Source organism: Chaetomium strumarium, assembly GCF_033439665.1.
Source record: "Chaetomium strumarium strain CBS 333.67 chromosome Unknown B0T15scaffold_4, whole genome shotgun sequence".
NCBI lineage: Eukaryota > Fungi > Ascomycota > Sordariomycetes > Sordariales > Chaetomiaceae > Chaetomium > Chaetomium strumarium.
The window spans coordinates 1,566,527-1,583,907 of NW_026944432.1; the positions used below are offsets into that span (position 1 = coordinate 1,566,527).

Consider the following 17,381-nt stretch of genomic DNA (forward strand, 5'->3'; position numbering starts at 1 on the left):
TCGGACCGGGGGCGGGGAAGGGGGAGACACATGATGGATCACACGCCGGTTCCAGGTCGGTGATGATTTTGTAGGTAGCATAAGTGATGCTAGGACAATCAAAGGCAGACAAGAAAATCCCCTCAAAAGATACCATGACAGTTTACTCAGCAGTTACTATAAAAGTAAAAGGTACCTAAGGTACAAAGGAGCCTTCTCCATTACAGTTGGTAATCGCACAGAAACGCCTTGCTATGTAATACCCTCCCCATGCAGCGTGCATTCCCCGAGGATTCGGAAGCAGTCCAATGCTCTCTCTGTCATAAGATCCGCGAAAGGCGCATCCCAATTCAACCCGCCACAAAGGGTCCCAGTAGACCCCAGCCATATACACTGACAATAAACAAGACGCGGACCTCGGTCCATCCCATCCAATGGCCGGCTTCACGCAAATTTTTCGATACTAATGGGAATGCCGGATCATCATTGATTATTCCAACCTCGTCATCAAGACACAGGTGTCGTCGATTCTGTCGCCGGCAGTGATTCGGTCGGAGCCAAAAGCCTTGCCTTTCTTCGTGGTGGCGGAATCTTAGGTGGTGGTTTCTTTTGCCCGTTTCCGTTGATATGGCCACAGTTCGCGGCCGGAGGAAGAAGAGGTGCCCCGTGGCGATGCTTTGGCACTTGGGGCAGAGACATCTGCGCCCTTAAGGTTCTCGGCGGCGGTGGTGTAGGCTTGGGTGAGCTGCTCTCTGTGCCGGCAGCAACCCCTATCGCTGACTTTCTGCTCGGCGTTTTGACCCCCGGCTTCTCGGACACATTTGCGACGAGGCTCAGGGAACTGCCAGTTTCTGTGTGCGACAAACTCTCGACGGGACTCGGACCTGGCGAGCCCGCCTCATCCTCAGCCAACCAAGGCGTCTTTGCAACTCGTTCAACCAGCCGCAAAGTCGTCGGTTCCGGTGGCTTGAAGTGTGTGCTGCCCGAGCCACGTAATATCTCCAGTAAGCTGAGAATCTGGTCCCGCTTGTAGTGAGGTGGTTGGCTGAGCTGGGTGTGCGCGAGTAGAGGAGCCAGAACCCTCAGGTACGTGTGCCTCAACATATTCGCCTCGGAGGGCAGGTCCAACAGGTTGCGAATGATGACGTCGAGTAGAACTCGGAGGTCGTTGGTGTAGAAGTACTCATACGTTGCCGCTGTAGTGAAAAGCAAGTACAGGAGCTTTAGAATGAGCAACTGCTGCGAGGTCTCCGTCTCTCGATTCAGAAGCAATATGATGTTCTCACCAAAGGTCCGAAATGACGGTCCATGCACGCTGAGGATCTTAACCACTCGATTCGTCATCGGAACAGCGGGACCATCGGCGCCTGTCGCCGTAGAAGTAGAGGCTACCATGTACTGCTCGTTGAGAACTAGCTGTTGCGATTGTCAGCCAACATCCTTCCCACATAACAGTGCCAGGGGACAAACCAGAACTCGTATCACTGGATAATGGTATGGGTCGGTGGCGTCATCAGACAGAGCCTCAATGAGCTGAAATAGGTACATGACGAAGCCATCATCGACCTGCAGAAGGTCCTCTGGGCGCAGGTGCTCGATGCGCGACATCTCATACATCAGCTGCAACAAAAGCCGATGTAGACGAGCATCTTGACCCCCACATCCCTTAATGAGATCCAGTAATCGAACGAAACATCCCTCGCCAATCATGGCCCGAAAGGTTCTCTCTTCGGTCCTGCCGTCGAGCAAAAGGAAGTTGGCGTACACGTGAAGCTTCGCGAATTCGTCCTCTTGCAAAAGGCTGTATATTAGCTGCGTTCGCACGTAATCACTGTTCTTGCAAAATAGCTCGCTCTCCAGGAGCATCTGCGAACAACGGGCGACATCATCTTCGCTGTCGAGATACTCGTCGCGGGCTGTGGAGACAAGATCGAGCCATGAGCGCAAGGCTTCATCAAGTTCCTCGGGGGCCGCACAGGGCGCGGATAAGATCTGGGTCAGAGCTAGAGGGACCAACTGTTAGCGGCCTTGTCTTGGGTGTGCATTGATCAGGGCCGATGCTCACCATCCCAGAATTGTTGTTCGCTCTCGGCGGGCCAGGATCCGACGGAGTCGGTCATGTTCTCAGACGAACGGCACCAGCACACGGCCTCAGACTTGGAGCATCACGATCGCGGGTGGCAGGCGTCCTGATATTAAACCATCCGCTGACTTGGGCCATACGGGGGAAACCATGAGGGGGGGACTCGGCATGTGTCCTGCCAGTTAGCTTTAATACGCCTTGCAAGTGCAGTTGGCGATCAAGAGGAAAGAGCGCTCCCAATTGAATCTTTCGGCTCAGTTGCCGTTCTTTCGTATGCACGGACCATCTGCCCGAGGAAACGGGACTGAATGACGTCGACGAGGTGACGCCAAGATACTATTACAGTACCCCAGATACGGACACGGTACATTACACTACCTGCGATACATACCTACACCGTGTTCATTATCGTGATCACTGGCGCTGGGGTTCCCTAGACTGTAATCCGTATTTCTAGTTGCTTTCCTTCTTTCCTGATTCCTTTACCTTTGTTGTTACCTCTGCCAAATTTCCACGGTGTTCCACTTGAAGCAAAGCTTTATATCGAAGTCAGCATTCTGCGTACGTACTACCGCAGGTAGAGCTTCCTAATCCGACAAGTGAACATACTAGACCAGCGGACGCACTTTTGTTCGTCACACGAAACTAGATGGGGTATCAAATAGGTAGTCTAATCTACGTACGTGGAAAGATCAACCTCCCAACCGCACAGCTCTATGGTCTCTCATCAACACCTTCCTTACTCCATCAGATGCCAGCCCAAGAACGCCTTCAAACAACCACTTCATTCATACACCATCGCCATCCTCACCAAACACCTTTGCTCTCGCCGCATACTCCCGGATATTGCTCACAACATTCTCCTGAATGGTGTCCCCCCTGCCGGCCGCGATCCTCAGGATGAACTCGTTCAGATTCTGTCTTCCCAAGATATCAACATGGTCTGCCGTGTTGGGCCCACCTCGCGGGTTGAAGCGCTCGGGCTCGTGGGGCATCTCGACCACCGTGATCTTCACCTTGGCTGGGTTATACCTCTTCATCTTCCACCCTCGGTTGCACATGAAGCCCGTACTCATAATGTTGACCGTCCCGTCGCCCTCGCCCATAATCACGCCATGATCCACCATTCCCTGAGTCAGCCCTGTGTCTATTGTCATATTGAGGTAGTTGGAGGGGCTGGGTTCTGGCGAGCGATAGTAGTACCCTCGTTCGGTCGGCTTGCCCACGCCGTAGAAGCAGTAGATCTTCAGGTTGGGTGCGAGCGGGAGACGAGTTTCCAGGGGATTGATCCACTTCCTCGGATCTTGTTCATTTGCTTCGACTTCAGCGGTCGTCTGAGCGACGCCCCACGAATAGCTTCCCATCACTTGGTCCCGATACCAGCCCTCGGTTGTTTGGAGGAGGTATTTCATCGCATCATCCACAGTGAAGTTCCGGTCAGGAGTCGTCCAGTTTTGGCCAGCCCGGAAGTTTAGGAACGAGCCGTAGGTGTGATCCTGGCCGGGCTGGTCGTCTGGCGCCCCGCTGAGGTCGCCCCAAATGGCATCGCCGCCCATTGGCAACATGGAAGACATGCCCGGCATGGCACGAAAGATTTCCGCTCGCTCGGCCTTACTCAAGAATTTCTCGAGCCCGTAGACGGCAAACGAGTTCATCTGAGCGGTGTCCCGCATCTCGCCGGAAAGAATGGCCGAGACGTCCTTGAGCGCGCCCAGCATGCAGCCACTAACGTTGATCCATGACTCGATGTGCCGCTCCACCCAATCATTGCCCCCTCTGCCGCCAAGTTCGGAAGTGACCCAGTGGAAGAAGTAGAACACGACTTGGCTACCCATGCTGTGAGATGTGAGGACAACCTTTCGGTCCTGCAACCGCACCGCCAGCTCGATATGCGACTTCAACCTGGTGAAATAATGATCGCGCGTCTCGAGGTTCCGGTATGCCAATCGCCAATCGTAAGCTGCTGTGTATGAGTTTATCGGGTCGTAGCCCACGGACGCCAAGTTCTCCAGAATCTTGTTCCAGATCCAGTAGCCCGTGATGAAGAAATCAGTGGCATCGAAGCCTTGGGCAGCACGGAGTTTGATGCCCGGCGGATCGAGGCCTGTCTGCTTGTCCAGCATGATATGCGCCTTCCACGTCTCCTTGTCCAAGACCAACGCTCTCATCATGCTCCAGCTACCCCAAAGACGTTTCCGAAAATAAGGGAGGGAGGCGTTCGAGGTGCCCCAAGACTCCAGACCCGTGGATATCACCCCAGGAACCATGACGATGGGGTGGTGGGCCGAGAGGCCCTCAGATCTGATCTTGAGGCCCACAGAGAAGGCATCGTGGCTCTCAATGAGAGCGCGTTCGCCCATCTAAGATCAAGGAACTACGAATTAGTCGACCGGCCATATCAAGCGCAGTGCTTGTAACTTACTATTAGCTCCCGCACGTCAGAAGACAACCCGGCGGGGAGCACGTCTAATAGGTTGTCCATTCTCAGATCCCCAAGTTCGGGCAAGGCGATCAAGTCATTGCTCTTCGCGAAGAACCCGGCAGCTATGATCCCAAACAGACTGCCCAGCAGGAAAATGCCCGTTGTCTTTCGCTTACGTGTCTTGGGCCGGTGGTGATGGACAATGTTGACCTTGTCGGGCTTGACCACATCGTCCTCTAGAGGCGTTGGTGATTCGGAGGGCGTGTCGTTGCCGACTGCTCGGCGGCGTAGAGTATTTGCCATCTCTCTAATTCGAGTGCGCCGTATGGCGTTTGCGCGCAAGTGCGCAATATTCAAACCGGGAATGTATGGCCGATGTTGTCTGGCCTCCTCCAATCAGCCGCGGTCACTGGCACGAGCTTTTCCGCGTGTGTTCCCCATTCATTTACACCACCTGAGCGAGCAGCATGCGAGTAAAACAGGCATGTGCCATTCAATGACTTTGGCAGACCACGTCAAAGGTTGTTGGATTCGAAGCTGGCCCACCTGCCTGCATTTTAGAGTTGAGCAGGGGCCACCGAGGAGTCGGTGACGTCGGGTCACCCTCGCCGAGCCGAGGACGCCCGAGGCTACAATACGGACCAGGTACGTACAATACAGAAATGCTGTTTAAGTACTTCCAGACACTACGACCAAGAGTCCCTTGTTCGACACTTGAAACATATTCCTCAGGAGATTTAGCCTGATAGACATACAGATCTAATCTTTGCGCACTGCATTACATTTAGCCATACACATAGGTACCTAGGCAGTACTGTGGTGCACGATACCAGTACATTGTATTGCATAGTATGTACGGATTAGTACGGATTACTTACGATAGATCTCGCATCAAAGGTATTGTACCTTACACTAGTGTAATCTATAGACCACCTGGCCCCCCAACGCCTAGCCAATCACCTGGATGACATTCCCGGCATGTGAAAGTTCGGTGGAGGATTTGTCGCCCGATCTCCGATGAGCCTGAGCTCTGGCCTTCATCAGTCGCTCCGCTATCTATCACGCACGGTCACTACAGCAATACCACTCAATTCCCGTCTAACGTATGACAACTATCCGAGGCTTGATTGAGTTCGTGCCATCCCAATCTGCGATCCTCCAAGAGATGACATGGAGTCAGCACCCAACCCAGAGCTCCCGGGCGAGCTCAGATACATCCAGTACCAGCACTCATTAGAGGCGCAGTACCTGCCCGCTATACGCGCTCTGATCTCGAAAGATTTGAGCGAGCCGTATAGCATCTATGTGTATCGATACTTTCTCTACCAATGGGGGCATCTCTGTTTTATGGTAGGGAAGCACCGGTCTCGATGCCCGCAACCACTACTAGTAGTACTGTGCCTGACTTATCTCTCCCACCAGGCCCTTACGCCCGCCGATTCTTCTCTGATCGGTGTGATTGTATGCAAGTTGGAATCGCACACCTCACATTCCCCTCAGACGTTGCGTGGTTATATTGCCATGCTGGCCGTCTCCGCTCCGCACCGAGGTCACGGCGTGGCTACAGCGCTCGTCAAAATGGCCATCGACGCTATGGCCCAGCGCAATGCGGACGAGATCGTGCTCGAGACCGAGGAGACGAACATACCGGCGATGAGACTGTACGAGCGTCTTGGCTTCCTACGGGCGAAGAAGCTGCATAGATATTACCTTAACGGCAACAGCGCTTACCGTCTGGTACTACTTCTCAAGCCGACCGATATCGACGCTGCTACTGACTTGGCGCTGGACGAAGATGATGTGGCGCCGCAGGAGGGGTATACGTGGTCTCTGGAAATGGAGAGCAATCAGGGACCTTGCGCTGCCTAAACCGATGTTGCGAAAGACACTCTCTGACCGCTAATCTTGTCCGCTCCCCGGCATTGTCCTCAGGATATGACGGAAGCAAAGGCGGTAGGCGCTCATGCAGGAGCCAGATCCGCTGGGAGTCGAGGGACCCTTAAGTCATCGGCATGGGTGTCTACCGCATTCGCATGGCAAGCGCCCATGACTAGAAGGTGTTGTATTACGACATGCACAATGGCTAGAAGGTATATCCTCTCGAGAGATAGCTCCACGCAGTGCCCGGGGTCTCCGAGTGCAGGACATCAATGCCATGTGATATGAAGAGTACACATCAGCTGACGGCAATGAGGCAGTCTGCAGCTCTGTGTCTAGGGTGCTGATGATCGCCCGGGGGCAACGCTCTTGATGTACGAGAATATTTCGTTGGAGGAGTACTATAGTGCCCTGTCAGTCTCACAACACCTCAGTGGGAAAAGGGCGTCCCAGGCCCAGGTACTTGCTATCGATGCCTGAATGCCCCAGTTATTCCCCCCATAGATTCCCAGTTCAGTCCAAGCATCTGAAGATCATGGTAAGCAGCTTGCAACACAATAAAACGAGAACCATCACTGACCGGACTTGTAGTAGATCTGTCTTCCGCCGGGCCGTATTAACTCCAGTTCCCTCATCCTATTCAGCACTCGCGCCACGTCATCTTTGTCCCTGAAATCCCGCGTATAGACGCAGATCAACCTCGCCTTCCCGGTCTCTACCCTCGTCGCTACCTTAGCCGCAATCCCGAGCTCGTTGTTTGCTGTGGCCCGTGCGACCTTCGCCCAGACATCATTCACATAACCCGGGTCAGGAAACAGCATCCACTTCCCTCCGACGACATTACAGGCCACTGCGAGCTCCCGCAGGTCTTCCACGGTCTCCCTCCGCTCTTTGGCCAGGTCCTCCCTGAGCATATTGAGTGGCTTACCACTTGCCTTCGCCGCGCCCACGGTGGCCATCTTTGCGAAATTGTCAAGGAGTTTGAGTCGTTCCGCGCCGCCTTCACGAAACTGGGCTAGGGCAGAACTCGGGCCCGGCGGGATATATGGGTTGGCGATCCAGATCCAGTCGAGCCCAGGGCTCCAGTCGGTTGTGGCGGGCGGTAGACGGGCAAGGAAGTGCTCGATGGATTCGGAGAGTTGCCATGCCCCAGGTTGGCCTTGGTATGCGTTATTAAGGGGTGCAACGATTTGTGGTGCATTTTGGGGTTGTGTCGTGTTGTGGAAGTAGCTTGCCATGTCATTCTGGGCGTCCCACCAAGCCACAATATCGAAGTCGTCAACACGGGCCTCAAGAGCCGAGATCGCCTCTTCGTTACCTGTGATCCGTCAGTGTTTTGTATCTCGCCTGGAGTATGTAGAAAAGGTTTACCGTAGAAATCCGAGTCCGAATCCATCCTTGAAAGTTGCTTTGCTCTTCCCTTCTGCGCTGGCTGGTTGCTTGTCGCTCGTTTGAAGTCTCAAGTTGGATACCTCAGCCTGAGAAATCGCACAGAGGGTTCTCACGCAAGAGCGAAGAGGATGGTCGAGTCACATGAGAATGGCCTTGCAGGTGCCTAAATTGGGGCATGACCACGCCTGTATTCCATCTCCTTTCATGCAAGCAAATGCAGTGAATAGTGCACAGGGGTGAAAAGCAGAAAGATGTGTACAGATTACCAGGTAGGTACTGTGTAAGTGGGATTATAAGGGTCAAGACAACATCCCGAACCCTGAAAGCGCTTGGCAGGCAGCATCCATCACAGCGCTTTCTCCACTAACGTACCTAGTACATGTACGTACCTTACCACCTACGGTACCTAAGGTACGGTAGTTACAAGGATAGGTCCTGAGCTGCCCCGCGCTGATCATCGAAAGTCTTCGCGCCTGAGCGCGCCTGAGCTTGGGTTCGTGCAGTGAATTGTCGGCCATTAATAACTTCGGCTAGCGTCATAATTTACAACTGGAAGGCACAAATACTTGTCGTCACAACTTCATAGTAACAGCGCAGAGTGAATGCAGGACAATTGATTCTTTTTGAAGTACTTCATACGCCCTTTTGCATTCACAGCAACTTCCAACTTCCTGGACCGCCGCGCCTCGTCTCGTGTTACTCGACACCAACTCTGAATGATTCAGACTTGAGCTGCTTGCTCCTGCGCAACGGTTCACCTCTCCCCGCCGACTATCCGACCGGTCTTCTGGTGGCCTGGGTAGTTCGCGCCTCGAAGATCATAGGCATGGCGACAGTACCAGCGAACGGAGCGTTCGGGACTGCCGCCGCCGGCGAGAGCGGTGAGGAGGTTCTGCTCAAAATCCATGAAGCCCTCAAAGTCGTCCACAGTCCCTACTCGACCAACCAAGCCCGGCAAGAGGCTCAGGCCTTCCTGGAAAGCGTCAAGACACTCGTCGAAGCTCCCTCGCACGGATTCGAGCTTGCCTTCAGGAGAACACAAGAGCCCATCGTCCGACACTACGGCTTGTCGCTCCTCGAGCACGCGGTGAAGCACAAGTGGGAGGAATACAGCCCCGAACATCGCGAATACCTCCGGACATGGGTTTTGCAACTGGCGGAGATGGTTTCCGTCGACGACCCGGGGTATTTGAGGAACAAGATTGCCCAGCTCTGGGTCGAGGTAGCCAAGCGTTCTTGGGTTGCCAGCTGGATGGACATGGACTACCTGCTGGTACGCCTGTGGCAGGTTTCCAACTCGACTGTCCACAAACAGTTTGTCCTTCAGATCCTCGAAACACTCTCCGACGAGATCTTCAACGGAGACGATGCCGTGGTTGCCCTCCGTGAGGGAGCTTTGAGCAAGGCATGTGTGGAGATCTTTACACCTGCTGCTATCCTGGCCGAAACGTTTCCCAACCGTCAAGCAGGCCCCGATGTACGGTTCGAGAGCGAAGGATGGCTGAATAGAATAACGCAACTCATCAGCGAGTGCCTCCGCAGTGGTCTTGAGCGAAACGAAGATGTTAGGGCTTGTGTTATCAAGGCACTCAACGTTCTCAACTCCGCTGTTCCGTGGGCGATCCCGAAAGCCCTACATGCGGTCGGTTGCCGTGAGGTCATGTGCAGTGGTCTCGCCGCTCCAAGCGTTCCTGTGCGAAAGGTTCGAGATATCCTCCACACAGCCCAAGCCCTCCATCCATCCTACTAACCTCTGCAAGGCTGCCCTCGAGTCGCTGTACTCTCTCTACAGCCGCCCGATTTTTTCCGAAGAGGAATTCGCCGACCTCGTGGTGCCCATGTACAGCGAGGCCATGGTTGACCTCTTCAGGCGGCTCTTGGAATGGTCAGCCGTCGATGCGCAGGATATTGACGACGACAAGTACCAGTTCGCCAAGAAGTTCTCTGAGGCAGGTTCCCCCCTCCCCCGCCTGGCGCGGCCTAACTCCCGTGGGTGCGTATCGCTGACAACCGCAGATGCTCTGCTCTCTGGGTAACCTGCTAGACAGGAAGTTTGGCGCTATCCCGCCTCAGACCAACATTCGAGGTTTCTTGCAGCTCCTGATGCAGGTGGTGCAAAGCCAGAGTCTCGTCGTCTCAATTCCGATACTTCTCTCCTGGACTCGCATCTTAACTCATGGGGCACTCGGCCCGGCCGCTGCTGATATGCCCTTCATTGTGGACCTCTTAGAACTGTGCAGCAACCGCTTGATTCGTTACGAGAGCTTCCCGGATGATACAGAGGATCCCGTATACCTACTTCTGATCGAGGACACGGACACGATCCCCGAACGGCATGCCTTCCTTGGCAACTACCGGCGATATTGCTGTTCGGTTATTGAGAGTATAGTCATTCTCAAGATGTCTGAGGCATTCTCCCATATCTTGAGCAGGGCCGAGAACGCCCTAAGAACGTTGTACGAGGGGCAACCTCCTCTCAACCGTGAGTCCGAAGCATAAAATGGGAGGCTAGACCCAGACGAGCTGATATGTGTCCAGTCGCAAACTACTCCAGGAACTCTCTGCCTGTCTTGACTGTCGACGCTCATGCGACCGTCATCGAGGCGGCGCTGAAAGGTTACGACAGGTGGAGAACCACCCGTAACCGGTCTCCAGAGGAGGTGAGTCGTCTCGAGGGACGCTGAAGACTTGGACGCTGACCTGGCGCAGAAACAGCAGGCCGCGGCTGTGGAGGAATATTTTGAAAAGTGGTGCGGCCAACTCTTGGATATGAATTTTGAGGTGGAGCTCCGTTTCAACTGCTGGCCCTCCGCCTCCATCGTTAACCATATCCTAGGATCCCATTATTCGCAAGCGGATTCTCCAACTACTCGTCAACTTCTCGACCAAAGCACTAGATTCGAATCCTGCCTTTATGCTGAGAGTGCTAGAGCACATCCTGATGACTTGGCCGGCTTTGCAGCCAGAACATCGGCTATTTAATGACGCGATTAGAGACCTCCAGACCGAGAGCATGGTTGAGTTGCAACGGCTCGCGTCCAAGATGCCCGATCCTCTCCTTGTGAGTCAGGTCACCTCTTGGCTTTCATGCTGTTGCTGACCACGGCGAATAGGACGTGTATGATCAGTTAGAGGCCAAGGTACAAGAGTTGGTCGCGTCCGGGACGCTTGATGAGAAGCGCCAGGTCGCGTACCAGAGCTTCCTATTCATCATCATGTACGCATGTCCCTGAAGGGCCCCGAGTCACTGCTTTGAGAGCTCACTCACCGTTTCCTAGTCACCGGGCTACTCGAATTGATCAAACAACGCGTCTCTCGCGACTCACCGCTTTCATAGAGCCCGTAAAGAACCAGTGGAAGGACGAATCCCTGAAGCAGGCCTTAGGCTCCTACAACGGCTTCTGTGAGCTACTGGGTCTTGATAACGCACAGAAATACTTGGTGCAGCGTCGCGTTCACGAGATTGCCGACTGGGGCTCTACGAATCTCGATAACGAAGGGCTCGCTCTCCAGGCCGAACTGGAGCAGAGACAGGCGGTATGTGACCTACCTCGGTGGCACGTCGTCCAATGGTCTAACTCGCATCTACTAGCTACTGCCTCTACGCGTGACGAAATCTTTCTTGACTTACTCCGTTGAGAGGATAGAGAGGAATTCGCCTCCTTACCAGGCATCTTGCACTCTTTGGCAAGACGGGTTCCAGATCATCTTGCCGGAGCTTCTCAAGTTTCTCAGGTTCGTAGTCCGCACGTTCGACGAATCATATCTGGTATTGACTCCCTTGCCAGCTATGCACACGCAAGCCATAATCCAACCAACTGGAGCTTGCTACCGGCAGAGATGCAGCCGGTAGTGGGACGCCTGCTGTCAGACCGTTTCTGGCAGGCTGGTATCTCTGAAGGGAGCAAGGATGACTTCTATGCCAGGGTACTTGGGAAGAAGAACACCCTAGAAGGGCTCGCATCCACCATCCGAGGTGCTGTCCGGTTCGTACGGGAGACCTGCTACGCCATCATCTATTGCATGACTCGGCTTGACATGCAATTCTATGGGTTTCTGGAGCTGCCAGGGCCGTTGGCGAACGCTCTATTTACCGACTCGTTCTACCTGTCGTCCCACCAAGTCATCAACCTTCTCACGTTGGTGAGGTTCTTAGTCGACAACTGCCCGGTAGAGTTGCGCGAGCATTTCGTGCCACCCATTCTGGCCACGTGTTTCGAGCAGATGGATACCAAGATCAGCTCGGAGTGGGAAAAGCTAGGGCAACTGGGGGCCGTGCCAGCTGCTGGAGAGGAGTTGACGGAGGAGATGAAGGCCGAGAGCATTCTGAGGCAGCTCACCTATTCCGCAGTGCTTATGGTCGCAGATGTCCTTGACCCAGCGAGAGTCGGTAAGTGCTCGGGCTGAACAACAATCTGCCTGCTGCCTCTGAAACAAACGCTGACTGTGGAACAGCATCTCCGACAACTTCCCCGGACAAGCCAGAGGATGGTATGGCACCCAACACGAAATACCCCCCGCTTCGGAAATTCTGCCTCATGAACCCGGCTATCGCAGTCCCGCTGCTCGTCTTCTGCAGCCACGCGATACGCATGCGCGACGGGAGATGTTGCGGCGTAGTGCTGCGAGTCTTCCGCTCTATTGTACCCGAGTTCAGCCCATCAGACATCCCTAAGGCCCACAAGGAATCGGGCCATACAGCACCCCTTGAGGATTTCCCTATTCCAGAGGATACGGCCAGAGAAATCCGGGAGTTTATTAGCACCGAGGTTTTGAAGGCAGCGATCTCCTCACTACACGATCCTTATTTTGTCGATTCACAGAAGGATCTGGGCGCGCTCATCGCCTCGATTATGGCGTCATACTCACACCTGACGTCCACTCCGCGGAACGTCCTTGTGTCGCTGCCAAATATCAAGCAGGAGGATGTCGACAAGACCATCCAGCAGGTGTCTAGGCCGGGGATACACTCCCGGCAGCAGAGGGCTCTCGTCCTCGACCTACTCGAGGATCTGAAAGGGGTGAGTATATCTGAGATGGGTAAACTTACCAAGAGCCTTGGGGCACGGCCGGGGTCATCTCACGGCGGCAAGAAGTCGACCCGGAGCAAGATGGTGCAGGAATTTATGACACCAAATGCATCCTCAGCCACCGGGGGGCCGGCAGGTACCGGCGACTCAACAACCCGCAACAAGAGTCCTGACTTTGAGGGGGTGGCTGGGATGTTCAACGAAGCCAGCTAGAGGTTTACAGACAGGGGCAGGGGATGATACGTTATGCAAGAATAGCCAAGTGTGAAGGCGGCCGCTCATCACCTCATCTATGTTGCGTACCAAGTTATATAGACACGGGGCGCGGGGTCTTGTATGTACATACGTAGCCACATACTTGTATGTATGTACTTTACAATTGGCCTTACAATTGCCTGGTAGGCCTACACTCCGGAACCGTGCAGTGTCTTTGCAGATCGCCGCCAGGTAGGCTTGCGCTCAAGGAAGGGAGCGCAAGCACCTTGCTGTCCTCTTTTGTCAGCCAAGGAGGGTTAGGTAGGTGGTAATGTAGGAGGAATACGAAGCCCCACTGCGGCGATCTCCGCCGTTAGACATGGATACCTTGACTAGGGGGGTGGGCAGTTGTGGATTTGTCTCGGGAGTTGCGCTCTCCGACAGCGCGCTGGCCAGCAAGTTTAGACGGCCCACTCCCTGTTTCCTCGGCGAGGGTGTGCCAACGCGTGGTCGGACCGCAGGTCACCACTAATAGCTACCTACGTACCTAGGTAGGTACCTTATCTTGTTTATGTATGTAAGGCATAATACATGTCACGTACAGCAGTGGTGTATTGGACGGACTACATTGGTATTTGGAGAGACGCTAGCCGCCCTTGGATAGGCCTCAGAGATCTGTGTGCAACAAGCAGACACCCTGGGAGATTATCAGGTAACTAGGGATCACAGTAGTTCCAGTACATATCATCAAACAAGAAGAGGAAGGTGTTTCAGCCTTACACAGTAAGTCTCAGCCCGAAGATGATAGAGTAGCACGTGAGGAGGTACATCCGAATACGTGTAGGTCCGCCCATCAATCGACATCATGGGCAATTACTGGTAGGCATGATGGGGACCCACGCCGATTCCTAACTCGAATTGTTGCGGACCACTGCCGAGCGAAGCGTAGCGCTCAAGTGCAGCTTGAGTGGTCCAGGCCCCATCACAGCTCCAAGCACCACTCATTCTAGTCTGCAAGAGTGCAAGGAGATCTGCGCCAAGCGCTTCTCAGCGCAGGAAGGGGATAGCCAGCGCTTGGCGGTGCCCCAACACTGCTGTTGAGCTTTCACCTGCATAGCTCCGTAGTAGAGCGTTTGGAAACACTTGGAACGGAAAGACCCGTTGTGGCCCAAGACTAAACACTGGTGTGATCGGTCTACTCCGTAGTGTAAACTACCTTACCCACCTCAATCGGCTGCGGAGAGCGACTGCAGTTCTTCGGAGTGACCTTGTCAGCCTTATTACAGTCGGTTGGAAAGGGGGCCAGTGGGAGGATTCCTGCTTCGCTCTCATGCAGCTGACCATCCACTTATATCGAGGCTGCGACGCCCTTCACCACAGGCTTCAAGTTGTCTTGTGCGTTTAAAACCCTCTTTGACCTCGGCTCCCATCGACCTTCACCTGAAGGAAGCCCTCACAGGGAACCACGGCGCCAGAAGCCTCGCGCCAAGACCCAGGCCCCGTTTCATGCCGGCAGATGCACCTCGGAAGAGCTGCCGGCACAGAAACCCGTCCGGGCGCGTCACTTACACGCTTGCTTTTTTTGCCTCCTTTCACCTACCTATACCTCACAACACGACTCGAGAATATACTATTAACTATACACAGCAAAGAGGGGATAGCGCCTGCTCTCGTCGGCCTTCTCCAACCCAACTTGCTCACCCCATAGTTTTACCCGCACTGTCCACCATCTAGAGCTCCGGTCAGCCATGGTGTACTGCGGGAAGCCCTCCAAGGGCTGCCAGATGTGCCGGACCCGGCGTATCAAAGTATGCCCTGCCAGCCCCTCCCCCCGGGTTGACTGCAACCATGTATTCCTGACAACTCCATTCCCAGTGCGACGAAACAAAGCCAACCTGCAACCAGTGCGCCAAAGCACGCCGGCAATGCCCGGGCTACAAGGACGAGTTCGACCTCGTCCTCCGCATCGAGAACCTCGCTGCCAAGCGGCGAGCGCTGAAGATCACCACCTCAAGACGCAACGCCAAGGGCAGCAAGAAATCCAAATCGACCCCTCCACCATCGGCCTCCAGCTCCTCCTCCTCCCCTTCCTCTTCGGATTCTCTTACGGCCACCCCAACCACCCCAGGAGGTGCCACCAAGAACACCATCACGATCACCACCAGCTCTGCACCCTCACCCTCATCCTCGTCCCCATCCTCAGCCTCATCCTCGAAGAAAGTGCTTTCCACGCACCAGCGACGACATTCCCAACAGGCCGCCCCGTTCCTCGCCCCCACCCCAATCCACATCCCGCCGGAGGAGCTCGCTCCCTGCCACTTTGTCGCAAACTTCGTGATCTCCTCCCGCGAGGAGGGCAGGAGCGGGTTTCTGGACTATCTGATGCCCCTAATGCAGCAAACGGGGGACAAGCGGGAGATGCATCTCGAGCATGCCTTCAACGCGTGTGCCCTGGCTTCGTTGGGGAACAGGACTTCTTTTCTCAGTCCCGGCTTGGGCGGGGCAGGTCGGGGAGGAGGAGGAGGAGCGGGGGGAGGAGAGGGGCTGAAGTCCTGTCTGGGCAAGGCGTTTGTCGAGTACAGCAAGGCGCTGAGGGCCACCCAGGCTGCGCTAGCGGACCCGGAGAGGTGGAAGAGTGATGGGGTGCTGGCGGCAGTGTTGTTATTGGGCATGTTCGAGGTGAGTGGGCTGCTGAACCTTCTGGCCTCGGGTCAGCTGTTTGAGCCTGGGTTGAGATTACCTAGCGGAGGAACAGGCGTGGCTGATGATGTGGCGAGCAGAATATCACGGCCACGAAACTCGGCAACCTGGCCTGGGGCTCGCACATCGAGGGAGCGATACAGATTGTTAAGGCGCGCGGGCGGAGTCAGTTGAAATCCAAGATCGGGTTGCAGTTGTGGGTGTCCGTCAGGACACAGCTTGTAAGTTCAGGCGCAAAACCCCCCCCCCCCCCCCCCCCCGCCCCACCCACACCCCTCCTCCTCTTACTATCACCCCACATTCTCCCTCCCCTTTTCAGCCGGGCCAGTGGCTGACCTGGATCAGATCATCCTCACGCTTTCCTCTGGCACCGCCCCAGTCATGGGTGCAGAGTGGTGGATCCAAGACGCCGTCATGGAGCCGACGGCGGCCGAGTTGCAACGCCTCGGCCTCAAGGCGGGCGAGCTGCGTGCCGAGATCACGCGCGTCATAGCCAGCGCCGCCCGCACCCCGGAGAATATCAGGCTGGTACAGGACCTTATGCACCGGGCGCAGGCTCTGGACGAGGAGGTTGCCGCCTGGATGCGCTCTGTGCCGCCCACTTGGAAACCCAAGACACTGTGTTGGCAGCACCACGAACTTGGCGTCCCCGGTGGCGGCAACGACTACTCCGAGGCCGAAGTGTTCCCGGGCCGCGTGGACCTGTACCACGACTTTCCTATTGCAGGCATCTGGAACCAGGCGCGGACAACGAGACTCATTCTCATGTCTGTCGCTGTTCGATGTGCCGCGTGGGTGTGCTCGCCCGTGGACTACCGGACGACCCCCACGTACGCCGCCGCCACGAGGATCTGTGTGGATACGATTGCCGATATCCTGGCATCTGTTCCATTCCACCTGGGCTGGCACACCAAGACGAGGGAATTGTTCCCGGAGGACGGGCCGGCGGCGGCCTTTGCGTGCGGCGACGAGTATGGGCTCAAGGGCCTGGCCGGGTACTTCCTGACTTGGCCGCTGGCGTGTGTGATGACGCAGGATTATACGACTGATGCACGTAAGTTTCTCTGCTCTCCGCAAAATCCGACCTAGAACATTATGAGAAGCTGACAATTCGTCTGGTCAGAACGAGCCTACACCAGAGGCAGGCTCAAGTACATCGCCGAAGCACTCGGTATCAAGTACGCGCATATCATATCCCAGGTAAGCGCTCGCTCGACTTCGCTCTGCCCAGATGGTACTCTCACTAAACAGAGGGATAGCTCCAAGTCCGTGTTCCCTCATTGCTCATCCGCTCGGACGGCCTTCTGGCGAGGCCGTACCCGATGGCGCAGAACTTTGAAAAGCTATTGTCGTCCGCGAGGGCCGTGACCCCGCTCTCGCCAGTTCCTGGCACCAACGCCTTCACCCAGCTGGAAGGCATGCAGCAGGAGCAGCTACACCAGAACCAGCGCAGGCCGCCCGGTTCGTCGGGGGAGGCTGCGCAACCCGCAATGACGGAGTGGGTCTCCGTGTGAGATGGATGCGGATGTGCTTTTCTTGCTTTAGCTGTCACGGCGTAACGGGCTGGGGTGTTGGAACACCACTAATTCGCCTGCCGCATGAGTAATGCCTACGAGCCTCACATCGAGTGCTCACGCTTGAAATGAGACCCTCCTGCATATCCCCATCGCTGAAACAGTGGAAACCGGACCAACGCAATCTT

At 55.3% G+C, this 17,381-nt stretch overlaps 6 protein-coding genes across 6 annotated transcripts; 3 read left to right on the forward strand and 3 right to left on the reverse strand.

The window, feature by feature from the left end:
* Nucleotides 1-79: 79 nt before the first annotated feature.
* Nucleotides 80-2,349, reverse strand: B0T15DRAFT_416057 (uncharacterized protein). Its single transcript, XM_062865467.1, has 3 exons — nt 2,045-2,349; nt 1,450-1,982; nt 80-1,395 (listed from the first exon to the last, which is right to left on the reverse strand). Exons 1-3 carry the CDS (start codon nt 2,097-2,099, stop codon nt 487-489), a joined length of 1,497 nt encoding a protein of 498 aa, XP_062721273.1. The 5' UTR covers nt 2,100-2,349; the 3' UTR covers nt 80-486.
* Nucleotides 2,350-2,645: 296 nt separating this feature from the next.
* On the reverse strand, nt 2,646-5,058 carry B0T15DRAFT_532466 (Lecithin:cholesterol acyltransferase-domain-containing protein). Its single transcript, XM_062869312.1, has 2 exons — nt 4,485-5,058; nt 2,646-4,422 (listed from the first exon to the last, which is right to left on the reverse strand). Exons 1-2 carry the CDS (start codon nt 4,785-4,787, stop codon nt 2,851-2,853), a joined length of 1,875 nt encoding a protein of 624 aa, XP_062721274.1. The 5' UTR covers nt 4,788-5,058; the 3' UTR covers nt 2,646-2,850.
* A 366-nt stretch (nt 5,059-5,424) lies between these two features.
* Nucleotides 5,425-6,703, forward strand: B0T15DRAFT_532468 (acyl-CoA N-acyltransferase). Its single transcript, XM_062869313.1, has 3 exons — nt 5,425-5,834; nt 5,907-6,574; nt 6,683-6,703. The coding sequence occupies exons 1-2, from the start codon at nt 5,655-5,657 to the stop codon at nt 6,351-6,353; spliced, it is 627 nt and encodes a 208-aa protein (XP_062721275.1). The 5' UTR covers nt 5,425-5,654; the 3' UTR covers nt 6,354-6,574; nt 6,683-6,703.
* B0T15DRAFT_199242 (uncharacterized protein) lies at nt 6,526-8,025 on the reverse strand. Its single transcript, XM_062862555.1, has 4 exons — nt 7,734-8,025; nt 6,943-7,680; nt 6,830-6,888; nt 6,526-6,763 (listed from the first exon to the last, which is right to left on the reverse strand). The coding sequence occupies exons 1-4, from the start codon at nt 7,756-7,758 to the stop codon at nt 6,698-6,700; spliced, it is 888 nt and encodes a 295-aa protein (XP_062721276.1). The 5' UTR covers nt 7,759-8,025; the 3' UTR covers nt 6,526-6,697.
* A 187-nt stretch (nt 8,026-8,212) lies between these two features.
* On the forward strand, nt 8,213-13,237 carry B0T15DRAFT_532474 (armadillo-type protein). The gene is made up of 11 exons (XM_062869314.1): nt 8,213-9,456; nt 9,515-9,703; nt 9,771-10,236; nt 10,293-10,414; nt 10,464-10,535; nt 10,591-10,815; nt 10,868-10,971; nt 11,033-11,291; nt 11,347-11,489; nt 11,543-12,144; nt 12,210-13,237. Exons 1-11 carry the CDS (start codon nt 8,581-8,583, stop codon nt 12,995-12,997), a joined length of 3,846 nt encoding a protein of 1,281 aa, XP_062721277.1. The 5' UTR covers nt 8,213-8,580; the 3' UTR covers nt 12,998-13,237.
* Nucleotides 13,238-14,727: 1,490 nt separating this feature from the next.
* Nucleotides 14,728-17,193, forward strand: B0T15DRAFT_511405 (uncharacterized protein; the record flags this gene model as incomplete). The annotated part of the gene is made up of 6 exons (XM_062867908.1): nt 14,728-14,787; nt 14,855-15,658; nt 15,760-15,900; nt 16,025-16,733; nt 16,803-16,879; nt 16,939-17,193. The coding sequence occupies 6 exons, from the start codon at nt 14,728-14,730 to the stop codon at nt 17,191-17,193; spliced, it is 2,046 nt and encodes a 681-aa protein (XP_062721278.1).
* Between the last annotated feature and the right edge of the window lie 188 nt (nt 17,194-17,381).

Bases quoted from the DNA above. Each gene is read 5' to 3' on its own strand.
- B0T15DRAFT_532466 (XM_062869312.1), bottom strand. From the start codon at position 4,787: ATGGCAAATACTCTACGCCGCCGAGCAGTCGGCAACGACACGCCCTCC. The intron at 4,423-4,484 runs GTAAGTTACAAG...CCTTGATCTTAG, and splicing joins CTGACGTGCGGGAGCTAATA to ATGGGCGAACGCGCTCTCAT.
- B0T15DRAFT_416057 (XM_062865467.1), bottom strand. From the start codon at position 2,099: ATGACCGACTCCGTCGGATCCTGGCCCGCCGAGAGCGAACAACAATTC. The intron at 1,983-2,044 runs GTGAGCATCGGC...TGGTCCCTCTAG, and splicing joins CGAACAACAATTCTGGGATG to CTCTGACCCAGATCTTATCC. The intron at 1,396-1,449 runs GTTTGTCCCCTG...CAATCGCAACAG, and splicing joins ATCCAGTGATACGAGTTCTG to CTAGTTCTCAACGAGCAGTA.
- B0T15DRAFT_532468 (XM_062869313.1), top strand. From the start codon at position 5,655: ATGGAGTCAGCACCCAACCCAGAGCTCCCGGGCGAGCTCAGATACATC. The intron at 5,835-5,906 runs GTAGGGAAGCAC...CTCTCCCACCAG, and splicing joins GGGGGCATCTCTGTTTTATG to GCCCTTACGCCCGCCGATTC.
- B0T15DRAFT_199242 (XM_062862555.1), bottom strand. From the start codon at position 7,758: ATGGATTCGGACTCGGATTTCTACG. The intron at 7,681-7,733 runs GTAAACCTTTTC...GACGGATCACAG, and splicing joins TTCGGACTCGGATTTCTACG to GTAACGAAGAGGCGATCTCG. The intron at 6,764-6,829 runs GCAAGTACCTGG...AGGGCACTATAG, and splicing joins GGGGCATTCAGGCATCGATA to TACTCCTCCAACGAAATATT.
- B0T15DRAFT_532474 (XM_062869314.1), top strand. From the start codon at position 8,581: ATGGCGACAGTACCAGCGAACGGAGCGTTCGGGACTGCCGCCGCCGGC. The intron at 9,704-9,770 runs GCAGGTTCCCCC...TGACAACCGCAG, and splicing joins TCGCCAAGAAGTTCTCTGAG to ATGCTCTGCTCTCTGGGTAA. The intron at 10,237-10,292 runs GTGAGTCCGAAG...ATATGTGTCCAG, and splicing joins GGGGCAACCTCCTCTCAACC to TCGCAAACTACTCCAGGAAC.